Consider the following 19,395-nt stretch of genomic DNA (forward strand, 5'->3'; position numbering starts at 1 on the left):
TCCTTCTGGATTTGCTTGTTTCCTGCAGGCTCTAGAATCCTCAGTACCTCATGCAACAATTTGTGCCTAGGTTTGAAAAGCAGAGGGTTTTGTGTGCAGCCCAGCTCGTTTAAAAAGTCTATACATTTCAGCAGGGGAAGCTGCATGGATTACTGTATATTTCACAGCACTGCGTGAAAACATAACATTTCTGAAGGGCCTGTTGAAAAGATATTCTGACAATAAATAGGTAGCCTCAAGAAAATTCCATATTTGCATTTGTACTCGATTAGACTGCAACCCCAAAATTTTTGGGGCTGCCATACAGCAGTCCTTTCAGGCAAGAGTAGCATCAGGATCATGGCTTTAGCCTTGGGGAAGACCAGAATAAAGGTCTGAGGTTGGTTCCTGTGGCTCAGTAGTAAATATTAACTGATAGAGTCAAGCACTTGCAATTATCTACTAGACCACTAGACCCCACACTGAGGGAAAACAAATAGTTCTGATTTTTAGTTATTTCACTTTGTAACTAGCACAGAGAAAGGATGATGGAAGGCACTACTGGGAAAGGTGCTAAGTAAGTGCTAAAATAGCAAGATCTGGGCATGAGATGTCTTGAGTCACAAAAGAATTAACTGACTCTTTGGAATCACCCACTAAAGAAATGGGATCTGCTGAAAGTTCACTGCATTTTTTTTTTTTTCATTCAATAGGCATTGGATATACTACAAGCATAGAAAAGATAATTATGAAATTGAACAGTGTAATGGTGATCGTGTAGTTTTATTCTACCATGAACAGCACTATCACAAGAATCAGAAGCTGAGATTTTAAGCCATGTCACCAGTGTACCAGGCAGAGCAGTGTTGTCTGCCAGCCAGCATAGCCGTAGAGTTAATATGCTGCTCCCTCCTGCTGGAGGGTGAAGATCTTAGTGCAGGTAGGTCACACACCAGTAGTCTCAGCAGAGCTGTATCCTCCCTGCCACTCGGATTTATTTCGGTCACCATCACGATTGATATTCTGTCATGCCCTCATGCATCATGGCTTGTTAAACTCGAATTGCTTTCTACACACCCATGTTCACACTTGAAAATGAGTTCAGCTGTGCCAACCAGGTTTTCAGGCAGATGTTTATCAGCTTCACAAAACCACCATGCCATGAGAGAAGGCAAAGTGTTGGTATTGCAAAGCTGAAATGAAAAGTGCTAAGGGAGATCTGCAGTGGAGGGAGCTTGGCTGAAAAAGCCCAGGGTGAAAAGCTGCTTCACTAAAGCAAGAAGGAGAATTATACAGTTAAATCTTTGTAATGAGTTCTGATACTTAATGAGTTTTAATTCATGTTACCATTTTCAAGATGTTAGTTCCCTCTGCCACAAACAATGTTTGTTCTCCCAGCACCAGTCCGGATGTGTTTCCCTCCCAGACACAGGGGGATGAATGAGAAATAGTCACTGTCTTAGGAAAACACTGTCCTTATGATGCCAGAGCCTTCGGGAACGCACAGTGCTCACAGCAGCGAGATGGAAATATGGTCCAATAAACTCTGTTTGGCATCTCTTTTCAGTTGCATAACGAATGTACATCATGGTATCTTGGAAGAAAACAGCTTGAGGAGTATACTCATTGGTATCTATGCCAACTTGTGAGCTTTGTTGAAGGATTCAGGCAAATAATCTTGATTACCAGCAGATAGTTGCAAGGAATGGCATGAGGTTACAATGTTCAATGGAACAGTTTTGGTTTGTGCTGCAAATTTTTGTTGTGGTTGTCTTTTTTTTCACCATAAAGAGTAAAGAACATTCAGATGACTTTTTGGTCATGCCTGTGCTACAACAGCAATCATACCACTAGCATGATAGAAGTGTGCAGTAAACTCATAGGTGGGATGTAGGATCTTAGAGAACCACATGGTTCCAGTAGCAAGAAGAAATCCCTTCCTGCAGCAGCAAGGGGAAATGTAACACTCATGATGAGTGTTAAATAAGTAATAAGATAAAGTGAGGGATCAAACTGGTTATTCCTGTTGTAGTTTATAGCCAAGAGCTGACAGAACTTTAATAAAGTCATACCCATTGCTGTCCCTACTGATAATGGACCATCAGCATTTCATCCCCAAATTCCTATTGTCAAGTATTTGAAACTCATCTGTAAAATGAGAGTAAAATAATGATACAGAGCTCCAGTGGTGGAGCAGTGTTTTTTAAAGAAACAGATTTTTTTTCCCTATGTCTTTTTTTTTTTTTCCCAGTGTTTGGAGGTTTTTTTGCCCCTCCATCTAAGAAATAATCATTTGTAACTTCTTATATTCTTACCAGATACAAGAAGTAGGCAGCAACCAAGAGGCATTTCCTTCCAAAAACTGTAAGATAGTCCCTGTGGAATTAGTTGGCTGGCAAGGAGTAATTCCTAGCTGAGAAAAGTATTAAAAATAAAAATAAAAATAAAAATAAAATTAAAGCCCCGTTGGCTGTAGCGATAAAGAAGCTGGGGACTGAACAGCCATGCAGGCTGGCCTTTGCTTTAGCAGGGTTCACGGGACTATCTAAAGAAGCTTGCAGCTGCCTGTGCTGTATTCATTATTCAAAGAGAAGGATTCAGCCTGCAGGGTTGTTTAATCCAGCACTTTTTCTGAAGAGCTAAGTATGCTTTACCAAAATTCATGATTGTGATATCATGTGCTAAGCTTCATTATCATGAAAAAGCAGGAGTGAACTGCCTCAGATGATTAAGATTTTAAATCACTTATTGTAAAAGGCTTAAGGAAACTTTCAGACCTCCTGACTTTGAGCACATGGCTACATGACCACAGATGCCAACACAGACAGCATTCAGTGATAGCTGGACTGTGCAAAAGTAGCTAGAAATTCCTCAGGTTGATTTGTAGCTGTGCTACTGATGTGTAATATGACCATAGGTTGATTTCTCATCATCTATTTTTCTGTTCCTTAAAATAAGTATAGCAGTGCTCCTCAAGCTTTATAATTTCATGTATATATATATATATTTAGATAAGTGGATCGATATCTCTGTATCACTCTAGGAATTATTATTACCATCCATAATGATGATAAAAAAAATATATATATTCCTCTGATCCTCATCACAGGAGCACTGCACAGCAAATTATTCGGTTGTATTGCTAAGTGCAGATTTGTATAACAGATAGCAGAAACAAGTCAACTGGGTTAATAGTGTGCTCTCGGGAAAATCTGCTAATAACATGTGCAGACAATTGGATATACCATGAACACTGTGGAAATGCCCCCAAATATACATTCCTATACCTCCCAGGTTCCCAATTGTATGATTTTTTAACAAAATCTCACCAGGCACACGGAACAAGTAAATGTTTCTGGACACATTGATTGCAGGGAATTGTTTTTCTTTGTTTGCTTTGAGAGCAGGATGACATGGAGAATTATACCATGGTCAGGCAATTTATTGTCACAAAAATCCATTTATAACTTTCAGATTTAGGGATTTACTTAATGAATGAATAAAAGAAAATTAGTGTTTGCATCATAACTAGCTGCACTGAAGGACAGATGAGGAAGTTTCACGCCTGTTTGTTTTTCCTTATGGGTATTTACTGCTGCTTTGTGAGCTGAAGTAATGTGAAGTGCCACCATGGGTGCAGCCTGGGTTAGGGAGCACCTTTTGACTTCTGTATCAGTAAGTAATGGGAAAAGAGCACTGTGGAAGTGCTGCATTTTTTACTTCTCTGTATTTTACTTCCTCAGTAAGTAAGGCACCTCTGTGCCTTATTTATTTTGCTGTAATGTGGTAACATTTTTCTTTTTCCACTCATTATGTCACATTTAATTTTCTTCCTCCAGTGAAACTTTTCCAAAGCTGGGAAGGAGCAAACACATCCTGTTGACCAGTGTCTGTTGGCCTGTGGCCAGTAGTCCTCAGTCTCAGATTTCCATTCTTGAATCTTCTCAGCAATCCTTCCCCAGATTGAGGTCTGAAATGAAATAATTCCAATGATTTTATTTTTTTATTCTGGCAGGAGGGACATTGAGAACATGGTCATTGGTACCTGATTGACTCTGGGTCTCTTTCAATTCCATTCACTGAAGTCTGCTCTTTTCAGAGTGGTTAATTGACTGTCCAATTAGAAAAACTAGGAGGAAACCGTGAACTTATCTAGAATCTGTCATCTGGTTGACGGTCAAGAAAAGTCAGTAAAGCTGAAGGGATCAGGCATATTCACAGGATGTTCCTGTTGGTGTTATATGCCTGATATGCTAAACTAAAGAGCTTTACTGTGACTTCTTCAAAATACTTTACAGTGGGCTGAGTTCTCAGACCTGCCACTGTGTATATTCAGCAGTTTTTAACAACGCAGTGTCTCTATAGTAAATTGTCTGAGGATTTCATTTATAGCTGAAATGTCTGTAAGCCACAGAGATTTTTGTGTGGTTTGTATCAGTAGAAGGCTGTCTGCCACACTGGTCCTTCCAACAGGCTGTGCTGTAATATCAGTGTAGAAAAGGGAACGTCTACTTTGCAGTCTCAGCTACAAATATTTTAGCCCAACTAGAACTTATTTTTATCACGCTTGATTTCCATAGCCTTTTACTTGAACCTTATCTTTTCTTTAAACAGCAACTTCCAACACAGAGGATCCAAAATGCTTCTTGCAGGCGTATTTTGGCAGCTTTTCACTATTGTTTCTTTACAGAAAGTGAAGAAAAATCTCATTTATGGTAACTCAGAAGTTGTAGCAAAACCATTACACCACCAGCTGTGCAGCCTCCATGCATCAGGCTGCAGTTGCTTGGATGGCTTTGAAAATCTCCTGAGCCTTCTTCTGTATCAGAGGGGTCACCGTATATGTATATATATATAATATGTTTTTTTTTAATTGATTGTTTCTGCCTTTCTTTCATCTCCAGAATTCTAATGCCATGTTTTTTAAACCTCCATTTTTAACTCTTGGCCTGATTCCAAATTGTTTTAAAAACTCTGGTAGACACTGGCAGCTTTATCTGGGAGATTTCTTGTGCAGGTATGAAATCAGACCCCTTACCTTGAGGCCTACATTCTTTAAAATGTTCTATTTCACTGGCAGCTCTCTACTATTGATGTTATGTTACTATGTACATGAGCAGGCAAACATTTCAAAACAGTTTATGAAAGCCCGAGATGAGAAGAACCAAGTGAAGCAGGAGCTAAAATGGGGCAGTGCTGGGCATTGTAAAATATTTCTGATAATTCAGTCACTCAAGCATCAAGCCCTAGTTAATGCAGTAGCATGGTTCAAGAAGGAAGCTTCTCTAATTTTGCAGCCTTTTCAAAATTCTCTTTAGCTCTAGGGGTAAAAGAAGACCAGCCCAGTGTGTCTGGATGTTGCTTTAGCTGAGATGGCAGATGCAGTAATGCACTCCAAAGTTTGCTCTGTGATGGGGCTGGGTGCCTCCTTCCAATTCTGCCTGAAAGGAGAAAATTACTTGAAGAAACCTGTCCCTAGTCAACCACTTATCTGTTGTACAGGGTGAGAACACAGCCTTGGAGATACAACTAAAGCTCCTAGCCCTCCTTTCTCCATCCCTTTTGCTTCAGTTAGTGATCCCTGACATTTTGAAACCAGAGGTCATAAATAATTGGAACGTGACTTTTAGGTTGGCTGTATTTACAGAGGGATCTTTTTCACAAAACAAAAGTAATTTCAAAACGTTAGCTGTAGAAATATCCCCTCTCTGTGCTTTTGCTCTGAGTCTGAGCTCCGTAGCTCCAGAAGGAAGAAATTGAAGTATCATGACTTGGTATGGCAGAACAGAAATAGTTTGCTTGTAGCCATTGATGCAGGAGCGCTTGGCCTATGGCATTACAATTAATGCAGTGTTTCAGGTGATGAGGTAAGAGGCCGTGGAAATCTTTCTTGTTTCCTTGCACCATGAGGCATGAAATCTGATTAGACATGTCCTGTTACAATTGTGATCTACAGTCCTAAAGCTGCTGACGTTTTCCCAAAAGACCACCTGTATCCATGAGATACAGAGTGAAGTATGCTGAAAAGGGAATGTTTTCCCAGCCCCTTAGATACAAGGATGAGTATGGGATAGTTCAGGGCTGCCAGAGCTCATCTAGCTGAAACAAGTGAAATAAAGGGTGCTTAAATACCAACTTCAGATGAAATTCAAGAAAAATATCCTTGTAAAATGCCTGTGTTCCCCATATAGAAAAATTAATGGAGGCACAGAATACAAGCATCCAAGAACAGCTTTTCTCAGTAGCTCAGTTACATGTGCAAATCTAGCAATGAAGTGGATTGAATTCTGTTATGTACGCTTAGCTTCTCTCCATTCTGGCACTGTGATCATGTAGAAGGAAGGGGTTCCATTTTTCATGGACAATAAAATATATAGGATCCCATGTTTCCCACACAATAATATATATGTGCACACAAAATATACATAAATATTGCATGTGATTGTCCAGGTTTGGTACCTGGAAAAAAAACCACAACCTTTAAATGTGGATACGCATAGCGTTTTAGTCTGGAACAATGTCTGGAAATATGACTTAATTAGCTAGCATCTAATTGGGATGCTTGATGGTAATAACTGAAAGTTTAGGTTATCAGATGATTTAGAAATGAATTTGTCTACTTAATTTTTACCATGATTATTAAAGCAAATTGGGTATTTACTGTGCAAATGGCCACTGTTCATTGGTGAAAAACACCCTGCTGACCAGAGATAACAAGGGAACCTAACCTTGTAGCCTTTGGCTGGCAAACTGTAATTAAAATGCAGTCCCATCTTCTCCATAAAATACTGTTTCCAAATGCTTGTATTCAAGCTGCATAACCTCGTTTATCAAGCATTCCCCTTGCCAAGAGAACAAGTTTCTTTTAACTAGGTAGCTTGCTATGCAGCACTTTGCAGAGATCAGCGACAAGTCTCTTCACTCCACAACAAAGGAAAACAGGATCCAAGCAAATGAATTTGGGCTGGGCGATGAGGAAGGAGGTTTTGCCATAGCATTGGGCACTGAAAGTCCCCAGCAGCTGAGCTTTGTGCTTAAAAAGAGAAAAAGCTTAAGGGAGGGAGGAGCAAGTCTCCTTTATCTTGAGAAGAGTACAGCTTTATTTCTCTGCTGATTCACATTTCTTTTGAGACCTGCTAATTGCAACATCTTTCAGTAAGTTACTTACAGCAGTTCCTCTGGGTAGAAATTGTGATAAATGCATAAACTGTGTCTTATTGATTTTTGTTGACATTTTACATGCTTCTTATGCATTCTTAGCCTCCAATTCAGTAATTGTCACTGTGCTACACACTCCTGGATAATGAGAGCAAGAGAAGTGAATGAAGTAGTTTCTTGACCGTTATAAACAATATTAATCAAGGCTGTATGGGGTTTCTTGCCTGTCCTCCAGTATATCTCTATTTGTACTCACCCCCCTTTGAATTTGCAAGACAAGAAATGCAAACCTTTGGTGATATTTCCTCTTTTAATGATAATAACAGAAATGTTTTTGTTGGAGAGATTACTTCAATGGTAAATTTGGGCCTCTTTCATTTTAGTGCACAGCAGCATTATGGAAGCTAGCAGAGGTACTGTAATTTATTTACCCTTCTACGCACATTTGGTCTAGAATGCTGTACAGAAAGCCATTCATTACATCATTTTCTTTGACAGGACTTTGTTGCTGAATAATGGTAGTATAGTAGTTGTGTCTAAACAGCTGTAAGACATCATCAGTAGAGTCATGACATTGCCATGAAGTTTGCGTTGAAAAGAATCCTTCTTCTGATTTTAAAACACTGACCTATCAGCCAGAGGTACATAAGCCAGTTTAGGTTGTCCTGTACCAAGGGCTTTTACATTAATGAAAAAAAAAAGTACCGCATGATGCAAAAATGCATTGACTTTATTTTCATGACTAGATGTAGTGCTTTTGGGTAATGATCAGGCATTGCTTTCTCTTACTGTTGTTTGATTAAAATGTGAATACAGTCTTGACTTGATAATCTCACCAGGTGCACGGTGCAAAAAAGAAAAGGTATTTTATGCCTCAAATTGATTTGCATAAACCAAACAATCTGTTGCTTGTTGGATTGCAAAGTAGTTAATTTTGCCCATTGGCCACAGGGGCAACAACATTGTATTTTTGATGCCAGAATGTAGCTTTCATGTATTAGCTCTAAAACGACAATATGCTTTAGCCTCTCAGTGCTTAGATTTGCTTCATTTGGAAATCTTTTAAGTAGTAATAATAATAATGTTTTGAGGAAATTGAGTGGAACACTAAATTATTCTCTGAAACCTAAGTTCAAACTGTGCAAGGCTAAGGGAGCTGAAAATCAATGCACTTTTAAAGTCATTAGAGATCACAAGTGAAATAAGTCTGTGTTGCTTTAGCTAAGCTTTTAGTGTGCCATGGTATTATTACAAAATCAGCCCGAATCTGCATTAATTTCACAGTCTTTTTCTTTAAGATGCCCAAGGGTGCATGAAGAATAAAATGTAAATCTCAGAAGGCAGTGTTTTTATTAGTCAAAAGGGCAGTGAGTCATGCACTAAGAAAGTTGACCCGTACCATGCCCAGTATAGGTATGACTGACAATAGTAAAAGAGTGGAAAAATAGCCCAGGCATTCGCCTACTGGCTTTCATTATGATTTAAAAGGCTATAGAGGGAGAAAAGTGATTTTTTAGTTATTCATGCACACAGCTTTTGAATTGTTCAAGCTCTTGGTAGCTTTCATAGATCAAAGAATTATACTTGTACCTAGGACTGTGAGAAGCAAAAATCATAAAGATTTTTATTCTTAATATGTTATTTTCTTAAATGTTGAGATTCCACCTACGTTACTGAATTTTGTCTGAGTCTTTTTGCAATTAGTTGCAAAGTTCGCAGTCAAGTTTTTCTCATCTTTACTTGTATGGTTGTTCTTGGTGCATCACGGAAATATGTAAGTGACATTATGGACTCCTTTAAATTCTCAGCTCAGCTGCCGGTGATGCCAGTTGTTTATTCACTGTCCAATATTTACTGACACAAAAGCCATAGCAAGCAGTTATTAATGCATGGCCCGAATGGACTCAACTATGCAATCCAAACTCCGCATAAGAAAGCCTTAAGTATGTCAAACCCTGTGGCTAAAGAACAAAACCAACCAAACCAAACGAAACCAAACCAAACAAAACCAAACAAAAAAAAAACAAAAAAAAAAAAAACCCACCCTAAATTAAAGAAAGAAACCCTTTTATCCTCACCCATCACACCTAATTTTTTTTTCTTTCATCTATGGTCAGATTAGCAAGTCAGCACTGTCAATAAATAAACTAGAGAAGTTGTTTATTTTTATGTACTACTGAGAACAGTGTCGTCTTGTGGCCGTTCTCGTAGACTGTGTTGGTTTAACAAGCGTCCAACCCTTTTGTCTTGTTGTTTTTTGTCTTTCCTGCTCCCTGTCCCCTTGTTCCCACAGGCTGTGCGTTTGTCACATTTTCTACAAGGGCAATGGCACAGAATGCAATCAAAGCCATGCACCAGTCTCAGACCATGGAGGTACAGTACTGTATCATTTGCCCTTTCTTTGTTTTCTTTGTGCAAATGATTGCGAATGGTAAAGCCATGCTCTCCTGGACCAGATCAGACACATGACAATCACAGATTTAAACTTTTTGCCAACTCACGCTACCTCTCCTTGTCAAACGTGTTTTTCTTAACGGCCTGGAAGCACACAATCAGGTTGCAGTATCCAAACACAGCTCTGTATCCTGTTCTCAGTGGCATTCACAGAAAATAAAATTACTGTGAATACCACTCTTCACTCATACTCAAGAGTATACCTAATGAGTAAATTGCTTTTAATATTAACACCTCCCCCCAAAAAAAAATCTTAGTTTTCTTTAAATAGATGTTTAAGTGTTCTGGTTTGTGCTGCTCTGAGAAAAACCTCAAGAGACTTAACGTGGCCACCCTGAGTTACTAGTGCATGTGTTTTCCTGCAAATGGAATCTCTTTTTAAGCTAATACAATTTCTCTTTCTTCACGATAGCGATAAAAACGCTAATGATGAAGGAGCACATCAAAGCTTCCTACAGAGCACCGCTGTGCCTGGCCCCTCTCAAGTTCTATCTCCTCCCACATTGCCTCTACGGCCTCATATTTTGTAACAGTGAGCAACACGAAACTTGAAACCCTCTCACTTAACGTGAATCCAGCAGCAGACTAATGATCCGGTCATTGGAGTGGTGATCAAGTGCCACGGCTTGTCTGGCAATCTCAAACTTTTGTCAGTCTGTGATTTTTGTCATGGTCTTTCAGAATTTTGCACAAAAAACCGCACAAGTATTAAGTCTTTACTTACTCTGGATCTTGTAGCTTATCATTGGAGAGTGCATGTTATACTGTATTATGTATACTGTATCTTCGTGTAGTGATGATTTTTTCTCATAGGTGGCATTGATGTTATGTGCACTTGTTTCTTTTTATTTATTTTTACACCAGGACCTTTCGATTTCTCTCAGTGATTTTTCTTTGCAATGCTCTAGTCTCCCAAAGCATGCAGGGTGCTAAACAATCATTATTGCGTCATGTCGTTAGCTGCTTTGTGTAACGAGCCAGGGGGGGAAGAGCAGGGGTGGGAGAGTGGAGAGAGGACGAGAAGGCAAAGGAAAAAGAAGGCAGTGCATGAAAATGTCACTAACTGTTTCCTGTGTACTACAAGTAACGATACTGGCATTGCAAAGCTATTGTCTCTCCAAGCATCACGTTTGAATTTGGTTGAGCTTATTTTATAATTGATGTGTTTTTCTTTTCAGTGCAATGCATTTTTAAACCCTAAGTATGTAGTTTTTAGATGAGAATCTTCCAATGAGACAAGAATATTTGAAATTATCTTTACTAGAAAACCTATGATATATGCAGTCTGACAGTATATTGTGGAAAAACTGCCACTTTGAGTTTTTGAAATAATACTCATAGTAATTTGTCTGCCATGCACTGCTCCATTAATTCATATCTATATATTTTGCTGGGTTTGATTCCATGTAAAAAGAAAATGTTTATTGGTAATATTGTGTTTTACCTATATTTTTCCATATGTTTTAATGTATTTTTCTGTCTAGCAAGATGAATTTTACACAGGTCTACCTCAGAAGATGGTAACATTAAAGAGATAATACATTCCAGACAAATTCATCCATTCTTCTGTTAATTGCAGTGCTCCAACTGAGGCTGCATTTTGTTATAATGCTCCTGCTTACTTCAGTTCTATAAAATGATTAGACTTTGATCTCAGTATCTTTAGAGTTATCATCAATGAGAACCCCAAACTGGCAAGGCAAGGCAGTTCCAAGTATTTTGCACCTTGAATATCTGGGTCTTTGTGCCAGTTGAGCTTAGGCTGGAGTCCCTTCCTGGAGAGAAGCAGTACACCCTCCAACTCCAGAGGTGATGGGCTGAACAGAGTCTGTACACTGTATTGCCAACAAAAAGAAAAGTACGAAGGCAGCACCAGCTGTCAGGAGTAAAATTGCACTAGAATGGGGTGCAAATGCTGAGCCACTGAATGAGAAAGGGAGATGCACCTTGTGTGTGTGATGCAAGCCAATGCTCTTCTACTAGAAAGCTAACTTACATTACCTAGCATTAAACCTTGGCTTCTCAGCCTGAAACAGTGATCCTTGGATGCATTTGTTTCACACTGAATGCAAAAAAATAGATGGGCTTTGGGGAGAATATGTATTACACAGTCACATCAACTCAATTACTGCAGATTTTTTTTCTGATTTCATTATTTTTGCTTCCTTGTCACACATTATTTACCAACATGTATTTTCAAAGTGGGTAAAGAAAGAACAGTAGGGATGTTAATATCCAGATGAATATATCTCTTAAAATAATGAGTTCTTTTACTACTTTTTGCATCTGACTTTCTGACCTGGTTAAATCAACTGATCTTCAGTACATAACTGCTGCTCTGAGTTTCTATTCTTCTATCTCATTTCCGGGGGTTTTGTTTGTTTGTTTAAGGCATTGAAATGCAGTACCAGTAGAAGACACTAATTTGTTATCATGGAGTAAATTTGATGCAACAATAACAACCCTTTTCTCATATAGAGCCACTTGCTACATATAATTTCAGTCTTCAGAATGTTTGCTCTCTTGAAAATGATGAAGTGATGAAATATAGAGCAGACAGTGAAAAAAATGAATTATAGACTCATAAATTGCAGAGATATTGTTTTTATACAATTTACTGACATTTAAGCATTCATAAATATGTCAGCTGTAGTGTCGAGTGCTGAGCTGCTGAACTGAGAACTGAAATAGCCATAGAATATTTCTTCCTTTAAAATTCAGTTCTGTTTCTTTGGAAGTAGATTTGATTCTCCTGTACATCTAGGTAGCAGTCAGTAAGTTCTGGTTTTGATTAGCCCAATGCTACCAAAGCTCATATTAAATATGGTGCAGCTTGCTATTTTATTAGTTGAAGCAGAAAAATTTCTTTCACACCCTCCCACCCCCAGCTCCTTTTTTTTTTTTTTTTTTTGTTAAAGGACCTTGTCTTTAATACTAGTATAAAAATCACTGAAGAGACGTAATTTTGTAACAAGCTGACTCTTTCATAATCTTTATTTGATTGCTAGAGTGGTACATATCTCCTTTTTTCTTGCTGAAACACTGAAAGACAGTTCTACAATGAAACACACAGGGAAGGAATTGGAGGTGGAATAATAAATCACAAGTGATGATTTTCTAAGATAATTCTAAAGGAAAAGTATTGATGGGAGATCTTCATACAAGAGATATTATTATTGCGGTTTATTTCATCATTTTGTCTGTTGATTTTGAATGTTCTTAGCATTTGTCCTGGTGTGAGGTTCTTCAGAGAAAAGGTACTCAACTGTTCTCTGTAGATTGTAGAGGAAATAAACTTTGCTAAAGATGTTCACAATGCTGTGAGAGCAGTCATGAGAAGAGTTAGGCTAAGTATAACCAGCCTCCCCATCCCACACTGCACATGTTGGCTAAAATGCTGCTCTCTTTTTTGGACTTGAGTCATCTTTCACTCCTACCATTATGTTCAAATTGAAGTTAGGCACAAAATTAGTATAATAATGCATGGCAGGTAGAGGGAAGTTATTCATTGGTTCCTGTAGTTGGAAAACAGTAAGGAATGGATTGGCAGCTACCATGACTCACAAAATGCCTGAATTAAGAACTGAATCACTGCAGTACATAGTTTGTTCTCTTGATTTGAAAAAATGAAGCCTAAAAAGGTTAAAATATGAAAACATTTGATAGTGGGGATAAAAAAAATAGGGTGAGAGCAACAGGGACATTTTTCATATTCACTTCTTGTTCTCTCATTGACTTCGCCCAGGAATATCCAACCTGATGTCCAAGGGAAATTCTTAGGTCCCTCAACAGCCCACCCAGTCCACAGCTTCTCAAGGATCCCTGAGATGGGTGAGGAGCAGGCTGCAGACCGGATCTTGAGTTCTTTCCTACTGTCTGTTTCCTATGGGGTCTTGCAGCTTTCCCATATCATATAACAAGAGGCTCATTGAAACAATAGGAAAATAGAATAAAACCTGTAAGAGTGGTTTGAATCAGGAATGGGCTGCTCCCACCAGAAGTAGTCAGTTTTGGTCCACATCCTGCCTTTTGTTCACACCTCAAGGGTGCTCAACACAAAGTGTGCCCAGGAGCAAGCTGCAAGTGGGTGAGTTGTTCTCATAGCATGGCCCTTGGTGTTCATCCAAGGTTCTTGATATGGAAGGAACCAGTGACCCATTCCTGATGAGTGTTGCAGTAAATTTGGTGCTCTCAGGCCTATTTATTTAGGATAGACAAGACAGCTGCACCAAGCACAGGGAGCCCATGCGGCAGGGCTGTGTTGGCTGTGTGGTCATTGGCAGCAGGGAGGTTGGACACCTCTCCCTTTGGCGATGCCTTGAAAACAGACTGCAGACAAAGCAACATGTCCATCTCATCAGCTGTGAAGCTTAATTAAAGAGGACTGGTACACTTGCTGTCTCTGGCAGCAGTTTTGATAGCTGGAAGGAAAAGAGAGCCTGAGGAAAGGTGCTTTATAAAAAGAAATAGGGAGTCGATGATTTCTCTACAGCCTCTTTTCCTGAGAAGCTGAAAATCTTAGTCCTCGTGGTCCTACACATCAGTCACAAAGAAAGGAAAGCTATCAGGTTGTGCCATTGCCAGTGGCCCTAAGGGATGTGGCTGAGCTCATGGTGCAGGGTTGGCTCAGTGTGATTTAACACTTCTTTTTCCCGATCTGTCTAACCACAGGGCTGCTCTTCGCCAATCGTGGTGAAGTTTGCTGATACCCAAAAGGACAAAGAGCAGCGGCGTTTGCAGCAGCAGTTGGCACAGCAGATGCAACAGCTCAATACTGCCACTTGGGGAAACCTCACGGGTCTTGGAGGACTCACACCACAGTATCTAGCTGTAAGTTCACATCAGAGGTGGTGCACCTATAGCATGCTGTATTTATTTTAGACCCATGAAAATTAGCAACAGTAAACTTCCTTCAATGGAATAGTAAATTCTGCAGGACATATAGTATGTCTACTTCTACATTAAAAAAAACTTTCCATGTTTATTGCATGATTTAAAAATAAATAGCAAAGAATAAAATTTGAATAAACATTTCAATGCATTGTTGCTGTCCAAGGCAAGAAGCATTTAAAGTTTACTCGTGCTGCAAAATAAAATTTTGCTCCATTAGTTTTATTGTTCTTTTGAACATTACGTTCTGTTATTCATTGCAGGAATAAAATTTAAGTTATTCCTTAGAGGAAGACAGATAGGTATCTGAACACAACACTGTACAGTCCGTATCTGTATGGTGCAGCTTCTAAACTAGGATGTTGTGGTTCAGTGCTCTAATTTTACATATTTTCATCTGGAAATTACTTTTACTTTAATGCATGGTCCCATCAATGCTAAACACACGTGATTCATACTATCTTTTACAGAAGGGAAGGTGGCAGAGGAAAGCAATTTGTCTCTCATAAATTTAAAATGATATTTTCTTTGATCTATATGTAAGAGGAAAAACAAGTGCTAGCTGCTGCCCCTGATGGAGAAAGCTGAAATACACAGCTGTGTGTCTATGTCTTGGATTGCCAAGTCTACCTTGCAGCATGGCTGGAAGGGTTTTCTGCTTCTTATGGCTCTGGAGCTGAGTGTACAGGTTGGGCAGCTTCCGATAATTTGGGGAGCTCCTGATGGTTCTGAACTAGACAAATAGATGCGTCCGTATCTGTACTGTATACGCATAAGTGCATAATTTGTATGCATACAATGTGTTGGTATAGTGATATAATGATAAACAGCAATTTACCTTGCAATTAAATATATATATCGGTATTGAGGTAGGCTAATTAATACTGAGGTGGGCTAAATTGCTGTATACAAATACCAGTCTAATGAGTATCTGTGTGCTTGATTCATATAGGTAATAAAGAAAAAACTGAATTCAAGAGGGTGGTGGAGAATGGACCGTGATTGACAGAGATGAGTTATAGTAACTACTAGACTACAGAGGGTTGTAATTAGTCACGCTATGTTGGTTTAAATAGATTTAACACCTGGTTGTTAAAAAGAATAAATTGATTAATTGTTTTAAAGCAGCGATGTTATTGAGTTTCCCTTGTGCCTCTGTGTTTCTTAATAGAGATTAGACATTAATATGGATTTACAGCATTGACTCTAGGGATGTTCATTCCAACAATAGACAGAAGCAAGAGACTGCATAAATGTAAAGAAAAGCATAAATACTCCAAATGTGAAATGATCACTTGTTTTAGTTTTATCTTCATTTGTTACAGTAATGCCAGATAGATTGCTGTTTTGTGTTGTTAATTTGCAGCTTCTGCAGCAAGCAACTTCCTCCAGTAACTTGGGTGCCTTCAGCGGCATTCAGCAAATGGCCGGTAAGTTGAAAACCATTTCATTCTATTCTATTCTATTCCAGCTATGTTTTGTATTCTTTCGCTATCAAATTCTGCATCTCTAATAATCACAGTCGGGCAGGGGGCTGTACTGTATTAAACATGGCAGATGTACTGGCAGGGGACAGCTCACAGTTCAACGTCAATAGAAACAGTTTCTCCCCTCCTTCAAAAACTGAAATTAAACCCAAAGCTCCCAGGTTGAGCAAACAGTTTGTCTTGCATTAGTCACCTGCCATTTGTCCAAAGTAACCAATTGTAAATTGCAGGAGAGCTCTTGGTCCCTGCAGCTGTATCCTTCCCTATGAAAAGTGTCAGTAAAGCAACAGCAGGATTACGTTCTCATTTCCAGCGAGATTTCTGTGTCCTGAAAAATCAAATTAATGGCAGTCCTCAAACATTTTAATAATAGGTGGTGAGTAAAAATGTTCTGACCTTTTTAATGAAACCCAAGATTACAGGCCTACCTTCAGTGTGGATTTTCAGGCTCCTTTTATAATGATGGAAAATTAACTGGGTGCCTTTTTGACTTTGGAACCCTAGTTGACAAAATTACACAACAGAAGCTTTTATGTAAAAGTATAATCTTTAGTCTGAGGGGAAAAAAAAAAAAGAAGAAAAAAAAAGAAAGAGAGAAAGAAATAAAAGAGGAAAAAAAATCAAAGTCTGGGCATATTTGAAAGCCAGCTCGTTGGAGGGCTTCTTAGTAATGAGCTGCGTGCCAGTAGTAACTGATGTGTAGTGATTAGCAAAAGGTCGCTCCCACTGTGTGACCTACCATGCTGATACCCTAACTTAACATGATGCTGGAGAAGGCAGCATGTGCAGTAAATCAGAGCACAGATGCACATTATGCCCGCCGCGAGAGACTGTTAAAAAGCTTTTTTTTTTCTTGTTAGAAGGGAAAAAAAAAAAAGGAAGCACAAAACCCTCAAATTGCTGCATTAGTTTGTTTTAATCATGAACCCACTGAATCAATAGCGTACAACATTGTGCTTGCTTCATCATTACGAAACAAAGAGTAAAATATTCACAAGTCTTTCTGAACATCATTTTCTCACTCTTCTAATCCTCGTCTTTTGCTTCTTCTGATTCGGCTTTGAATGAATCCTGAAATACTTTAACAAGTACAGATCTACCACACAGCATTGCTGTACCCCACAGGTATTCTTTGCTCAATTGTTACATTATGCCATTATTGCAGTGACATCAGAGACTAATGCGAACCTGCTGTCTGACAATATAAATTGGCCTACAGATGACAATATCTCTGAATTATTCTCTCTTCCTCAGACCTGCTGGCAGTGCTTGCTGGTTCTATTATGTTACACTTGCAATCTAGCATTTTTTTTTCATCTAAAAATGTATCTTAATATGATAAACAGAACAGAGCAATTCAGTAACAGTTTTATGCTTGGCAGTTTTGGAAGTGGCTTTGAGCTCAGAGATTGTGTTTAATGTTTTCATATTTGGTTAAAACTGTGAAATGAAAGAATTGAGACACTGAAGAAAAATAATGCAATCTCTATTACATTATGTGCATCTTGGAAGTTTTCTGTTGCCTTTTTCTCCCAGGTAGTGTAGATTCAGTTTTGTCTCAAACAACTGTGTCAAAGCTAGAAATTTTAGTCAAGTAACTTTAGAATGGGCTCTCAAACCAGGATTTATTCTCTGAAAGTCAGATGGTCTTGAGGCTAATAAGTTGTAGAAGCATATCACTTTTACTTGAGGGATGTACCTTCTCGACTAAAAATTAGATGCTAATGTGCTTAGATATGGGATGATTTAATGACTGACTGCCTCTCCTGGAAAACAATTTTAACTTTATATTCATTATAAAAACTGCTCTAAATTTACTTCTTTCTTTTCCCAAAATATGTAACTCTTAAACCTTATTGCTGAAGATCAAATTAGTGACATTAAATTTTCTCTCCAAGCTATAGCTCCACTGATGAGCACAAAAGACTAAATGTTATTTCACTGTTAGGACCAAGAGTTCATGTCCTCTCCTTGGAAATCAAAAATTATCCAGGAATTTATCTTTGGTGCTATGTTATGCTGTGCGCTCAGTACTAAAGACTCACATGGTGTGTTTTATAGAAGGAATAGAAAATGCTCCAGTGTCTCCAGCAAGGTCTTGCCTGCTGCTGTTCTTGAATGTTTGTTCTCAAAGCCCACAAAGCAGCATAAAGGCCCAGAGTTTTTTAACTTAAGCTATTTGCATTCATTTTGCAAAAAAATGAATCCAATATGTATTTTTCACATTGTGTATGGCTTGCTTATTAATAGAATATTTCAAGTTGAAGACTAAAGTCTACACATGACTGAGTAAGGTGCTAAGACGATAGGTTATTGATGCTTGCATGTTCTTTGAACTAAAAAATGTGCTTACAGTCAAATGTTTGTTCTGGTTCTTGTGCTGAATTTAATAGTGAGGGTTAGGCATTCCTCAGGATAAGTAAAGACAGAATCTGCATGCTTGAGTAGTTCTGCACGCCAGAATTTATTCAAGCACGTGCAGTGCGTTTGAGGGGTCAGAGTTTTGTCTTTGAAGTCAGTGAGTGTGCTTACCACTCAATCCAGGCACTAAAAGTTTGATCAAAAGCCACAGAAGCTGTGAAATTCTCACTCTTACTTATATGTCAGGGCTTTAGTGCCTCTTGAGCGCGCAAGTCCTGACGAAGTCACAGTTAGCTAAGGTGGGATGCTTATTGTAGATGCCCCCTCATCCAAAATTAAGGACCTCCAGATCTGGAAGTATTAACTTGTACTGCTAAAGCTCATGTCGTCTCTGAGCTACCCAGAAGGTACATAGCACACACTCTATACATGTGTATAAATATACATGTAAAGAAATATTTTCTTAGGAATAGTATTTCTTAAATACAAGCAATTTTCTTTGCAAGCAGAGCCTCAAAGTAGTTAAATTAATTTTTATGCTTTTATGGTTTATATCTTTGGTTTTATTGGAGGGGATATTTGCATAGGCATTTTTAGTTGAAGGCAAATGGAGCTTGTTTAAAAGACAGGGAGCTGATCCAAAGAAAAATGAGGATTTGTCTCAAGAACTCACTAGCATACAAACATTAAACAAATCAGCTCCAAAAGTGAATCCTGTTCTTGCTGTAGCAGCCCACTGGCACCACAGTGCGTTCTGTGTTTCCTTCACCCTGTGTTCATAAATTATTTGTGATGCCCAAGTAAATCATGATACTGGCCTCACTAAAATTTGTGATATTTGAATTTGAAAGGCAAAAAACAGTAGGTTGCCATTTAGCTTTCCAAGCCTTAAGGTTCCACACTCAATTCCCCAGCTTAGATGTTCTCATTTTTATTGAAAAATGAGATTTTCATGAAATCATTTTATTTCAGGAGCCAAACCAAAGAAAATAGTGTAATATGTCAAGACTGGTTTAAAAAAAAATAAAAATAAAAATAAAAATAAAAATAAAAATAAAAATAAAAA

General features: G+C 38.5%; 1 protein-coding gene across 17 annotated transcripts in view; it reads left to right on the top strand.

Annotated features, from left to right (window-relative positions):
- The window catches only part of CELF2 (CUGBP Elav-like family member 2), a 367,962-nt gene that overhangs the window by 305,115 nt on the left and 43,452 nt on the right, over positions 1-19,395 (top strand). For all 17 annotated transcript variants that reach the window (XM_042872814.1, XM_042872812.1, XM_042872813.1 and 14 more), the window contains 3 exons: positions 9,431-9,510; positions 14,263-14,421; positions 15,848-15,911. In XM_042872814.1, coding sequence (XP_042728748.1) covers positions 9,431-9,510; positions 14,263-14,421; positions 15,848-15,911 — 303 coding nt within the window. The remainder of the gene's footprint in view (positions 1-9,430; positions 9,511-14,262; positions 14,422-15,847; positions 15,912-19,395) is intronic.

Source organism: Lagopus leucura, unplaced genomic scaffold (genome assembly GCF_019238085.1).
Source record: "Lagopus leucura isolate 7727_CA_CO unplaced genomic scaffold, USGS_WTPT01 Super-Scaffold_100008, whole genome shotgun sequence".
NCBI lineage: Eukaryota > Metazoa > Chordata > Aves > Galliformes > Phasianidae > Lagopus > Lagopus leucura.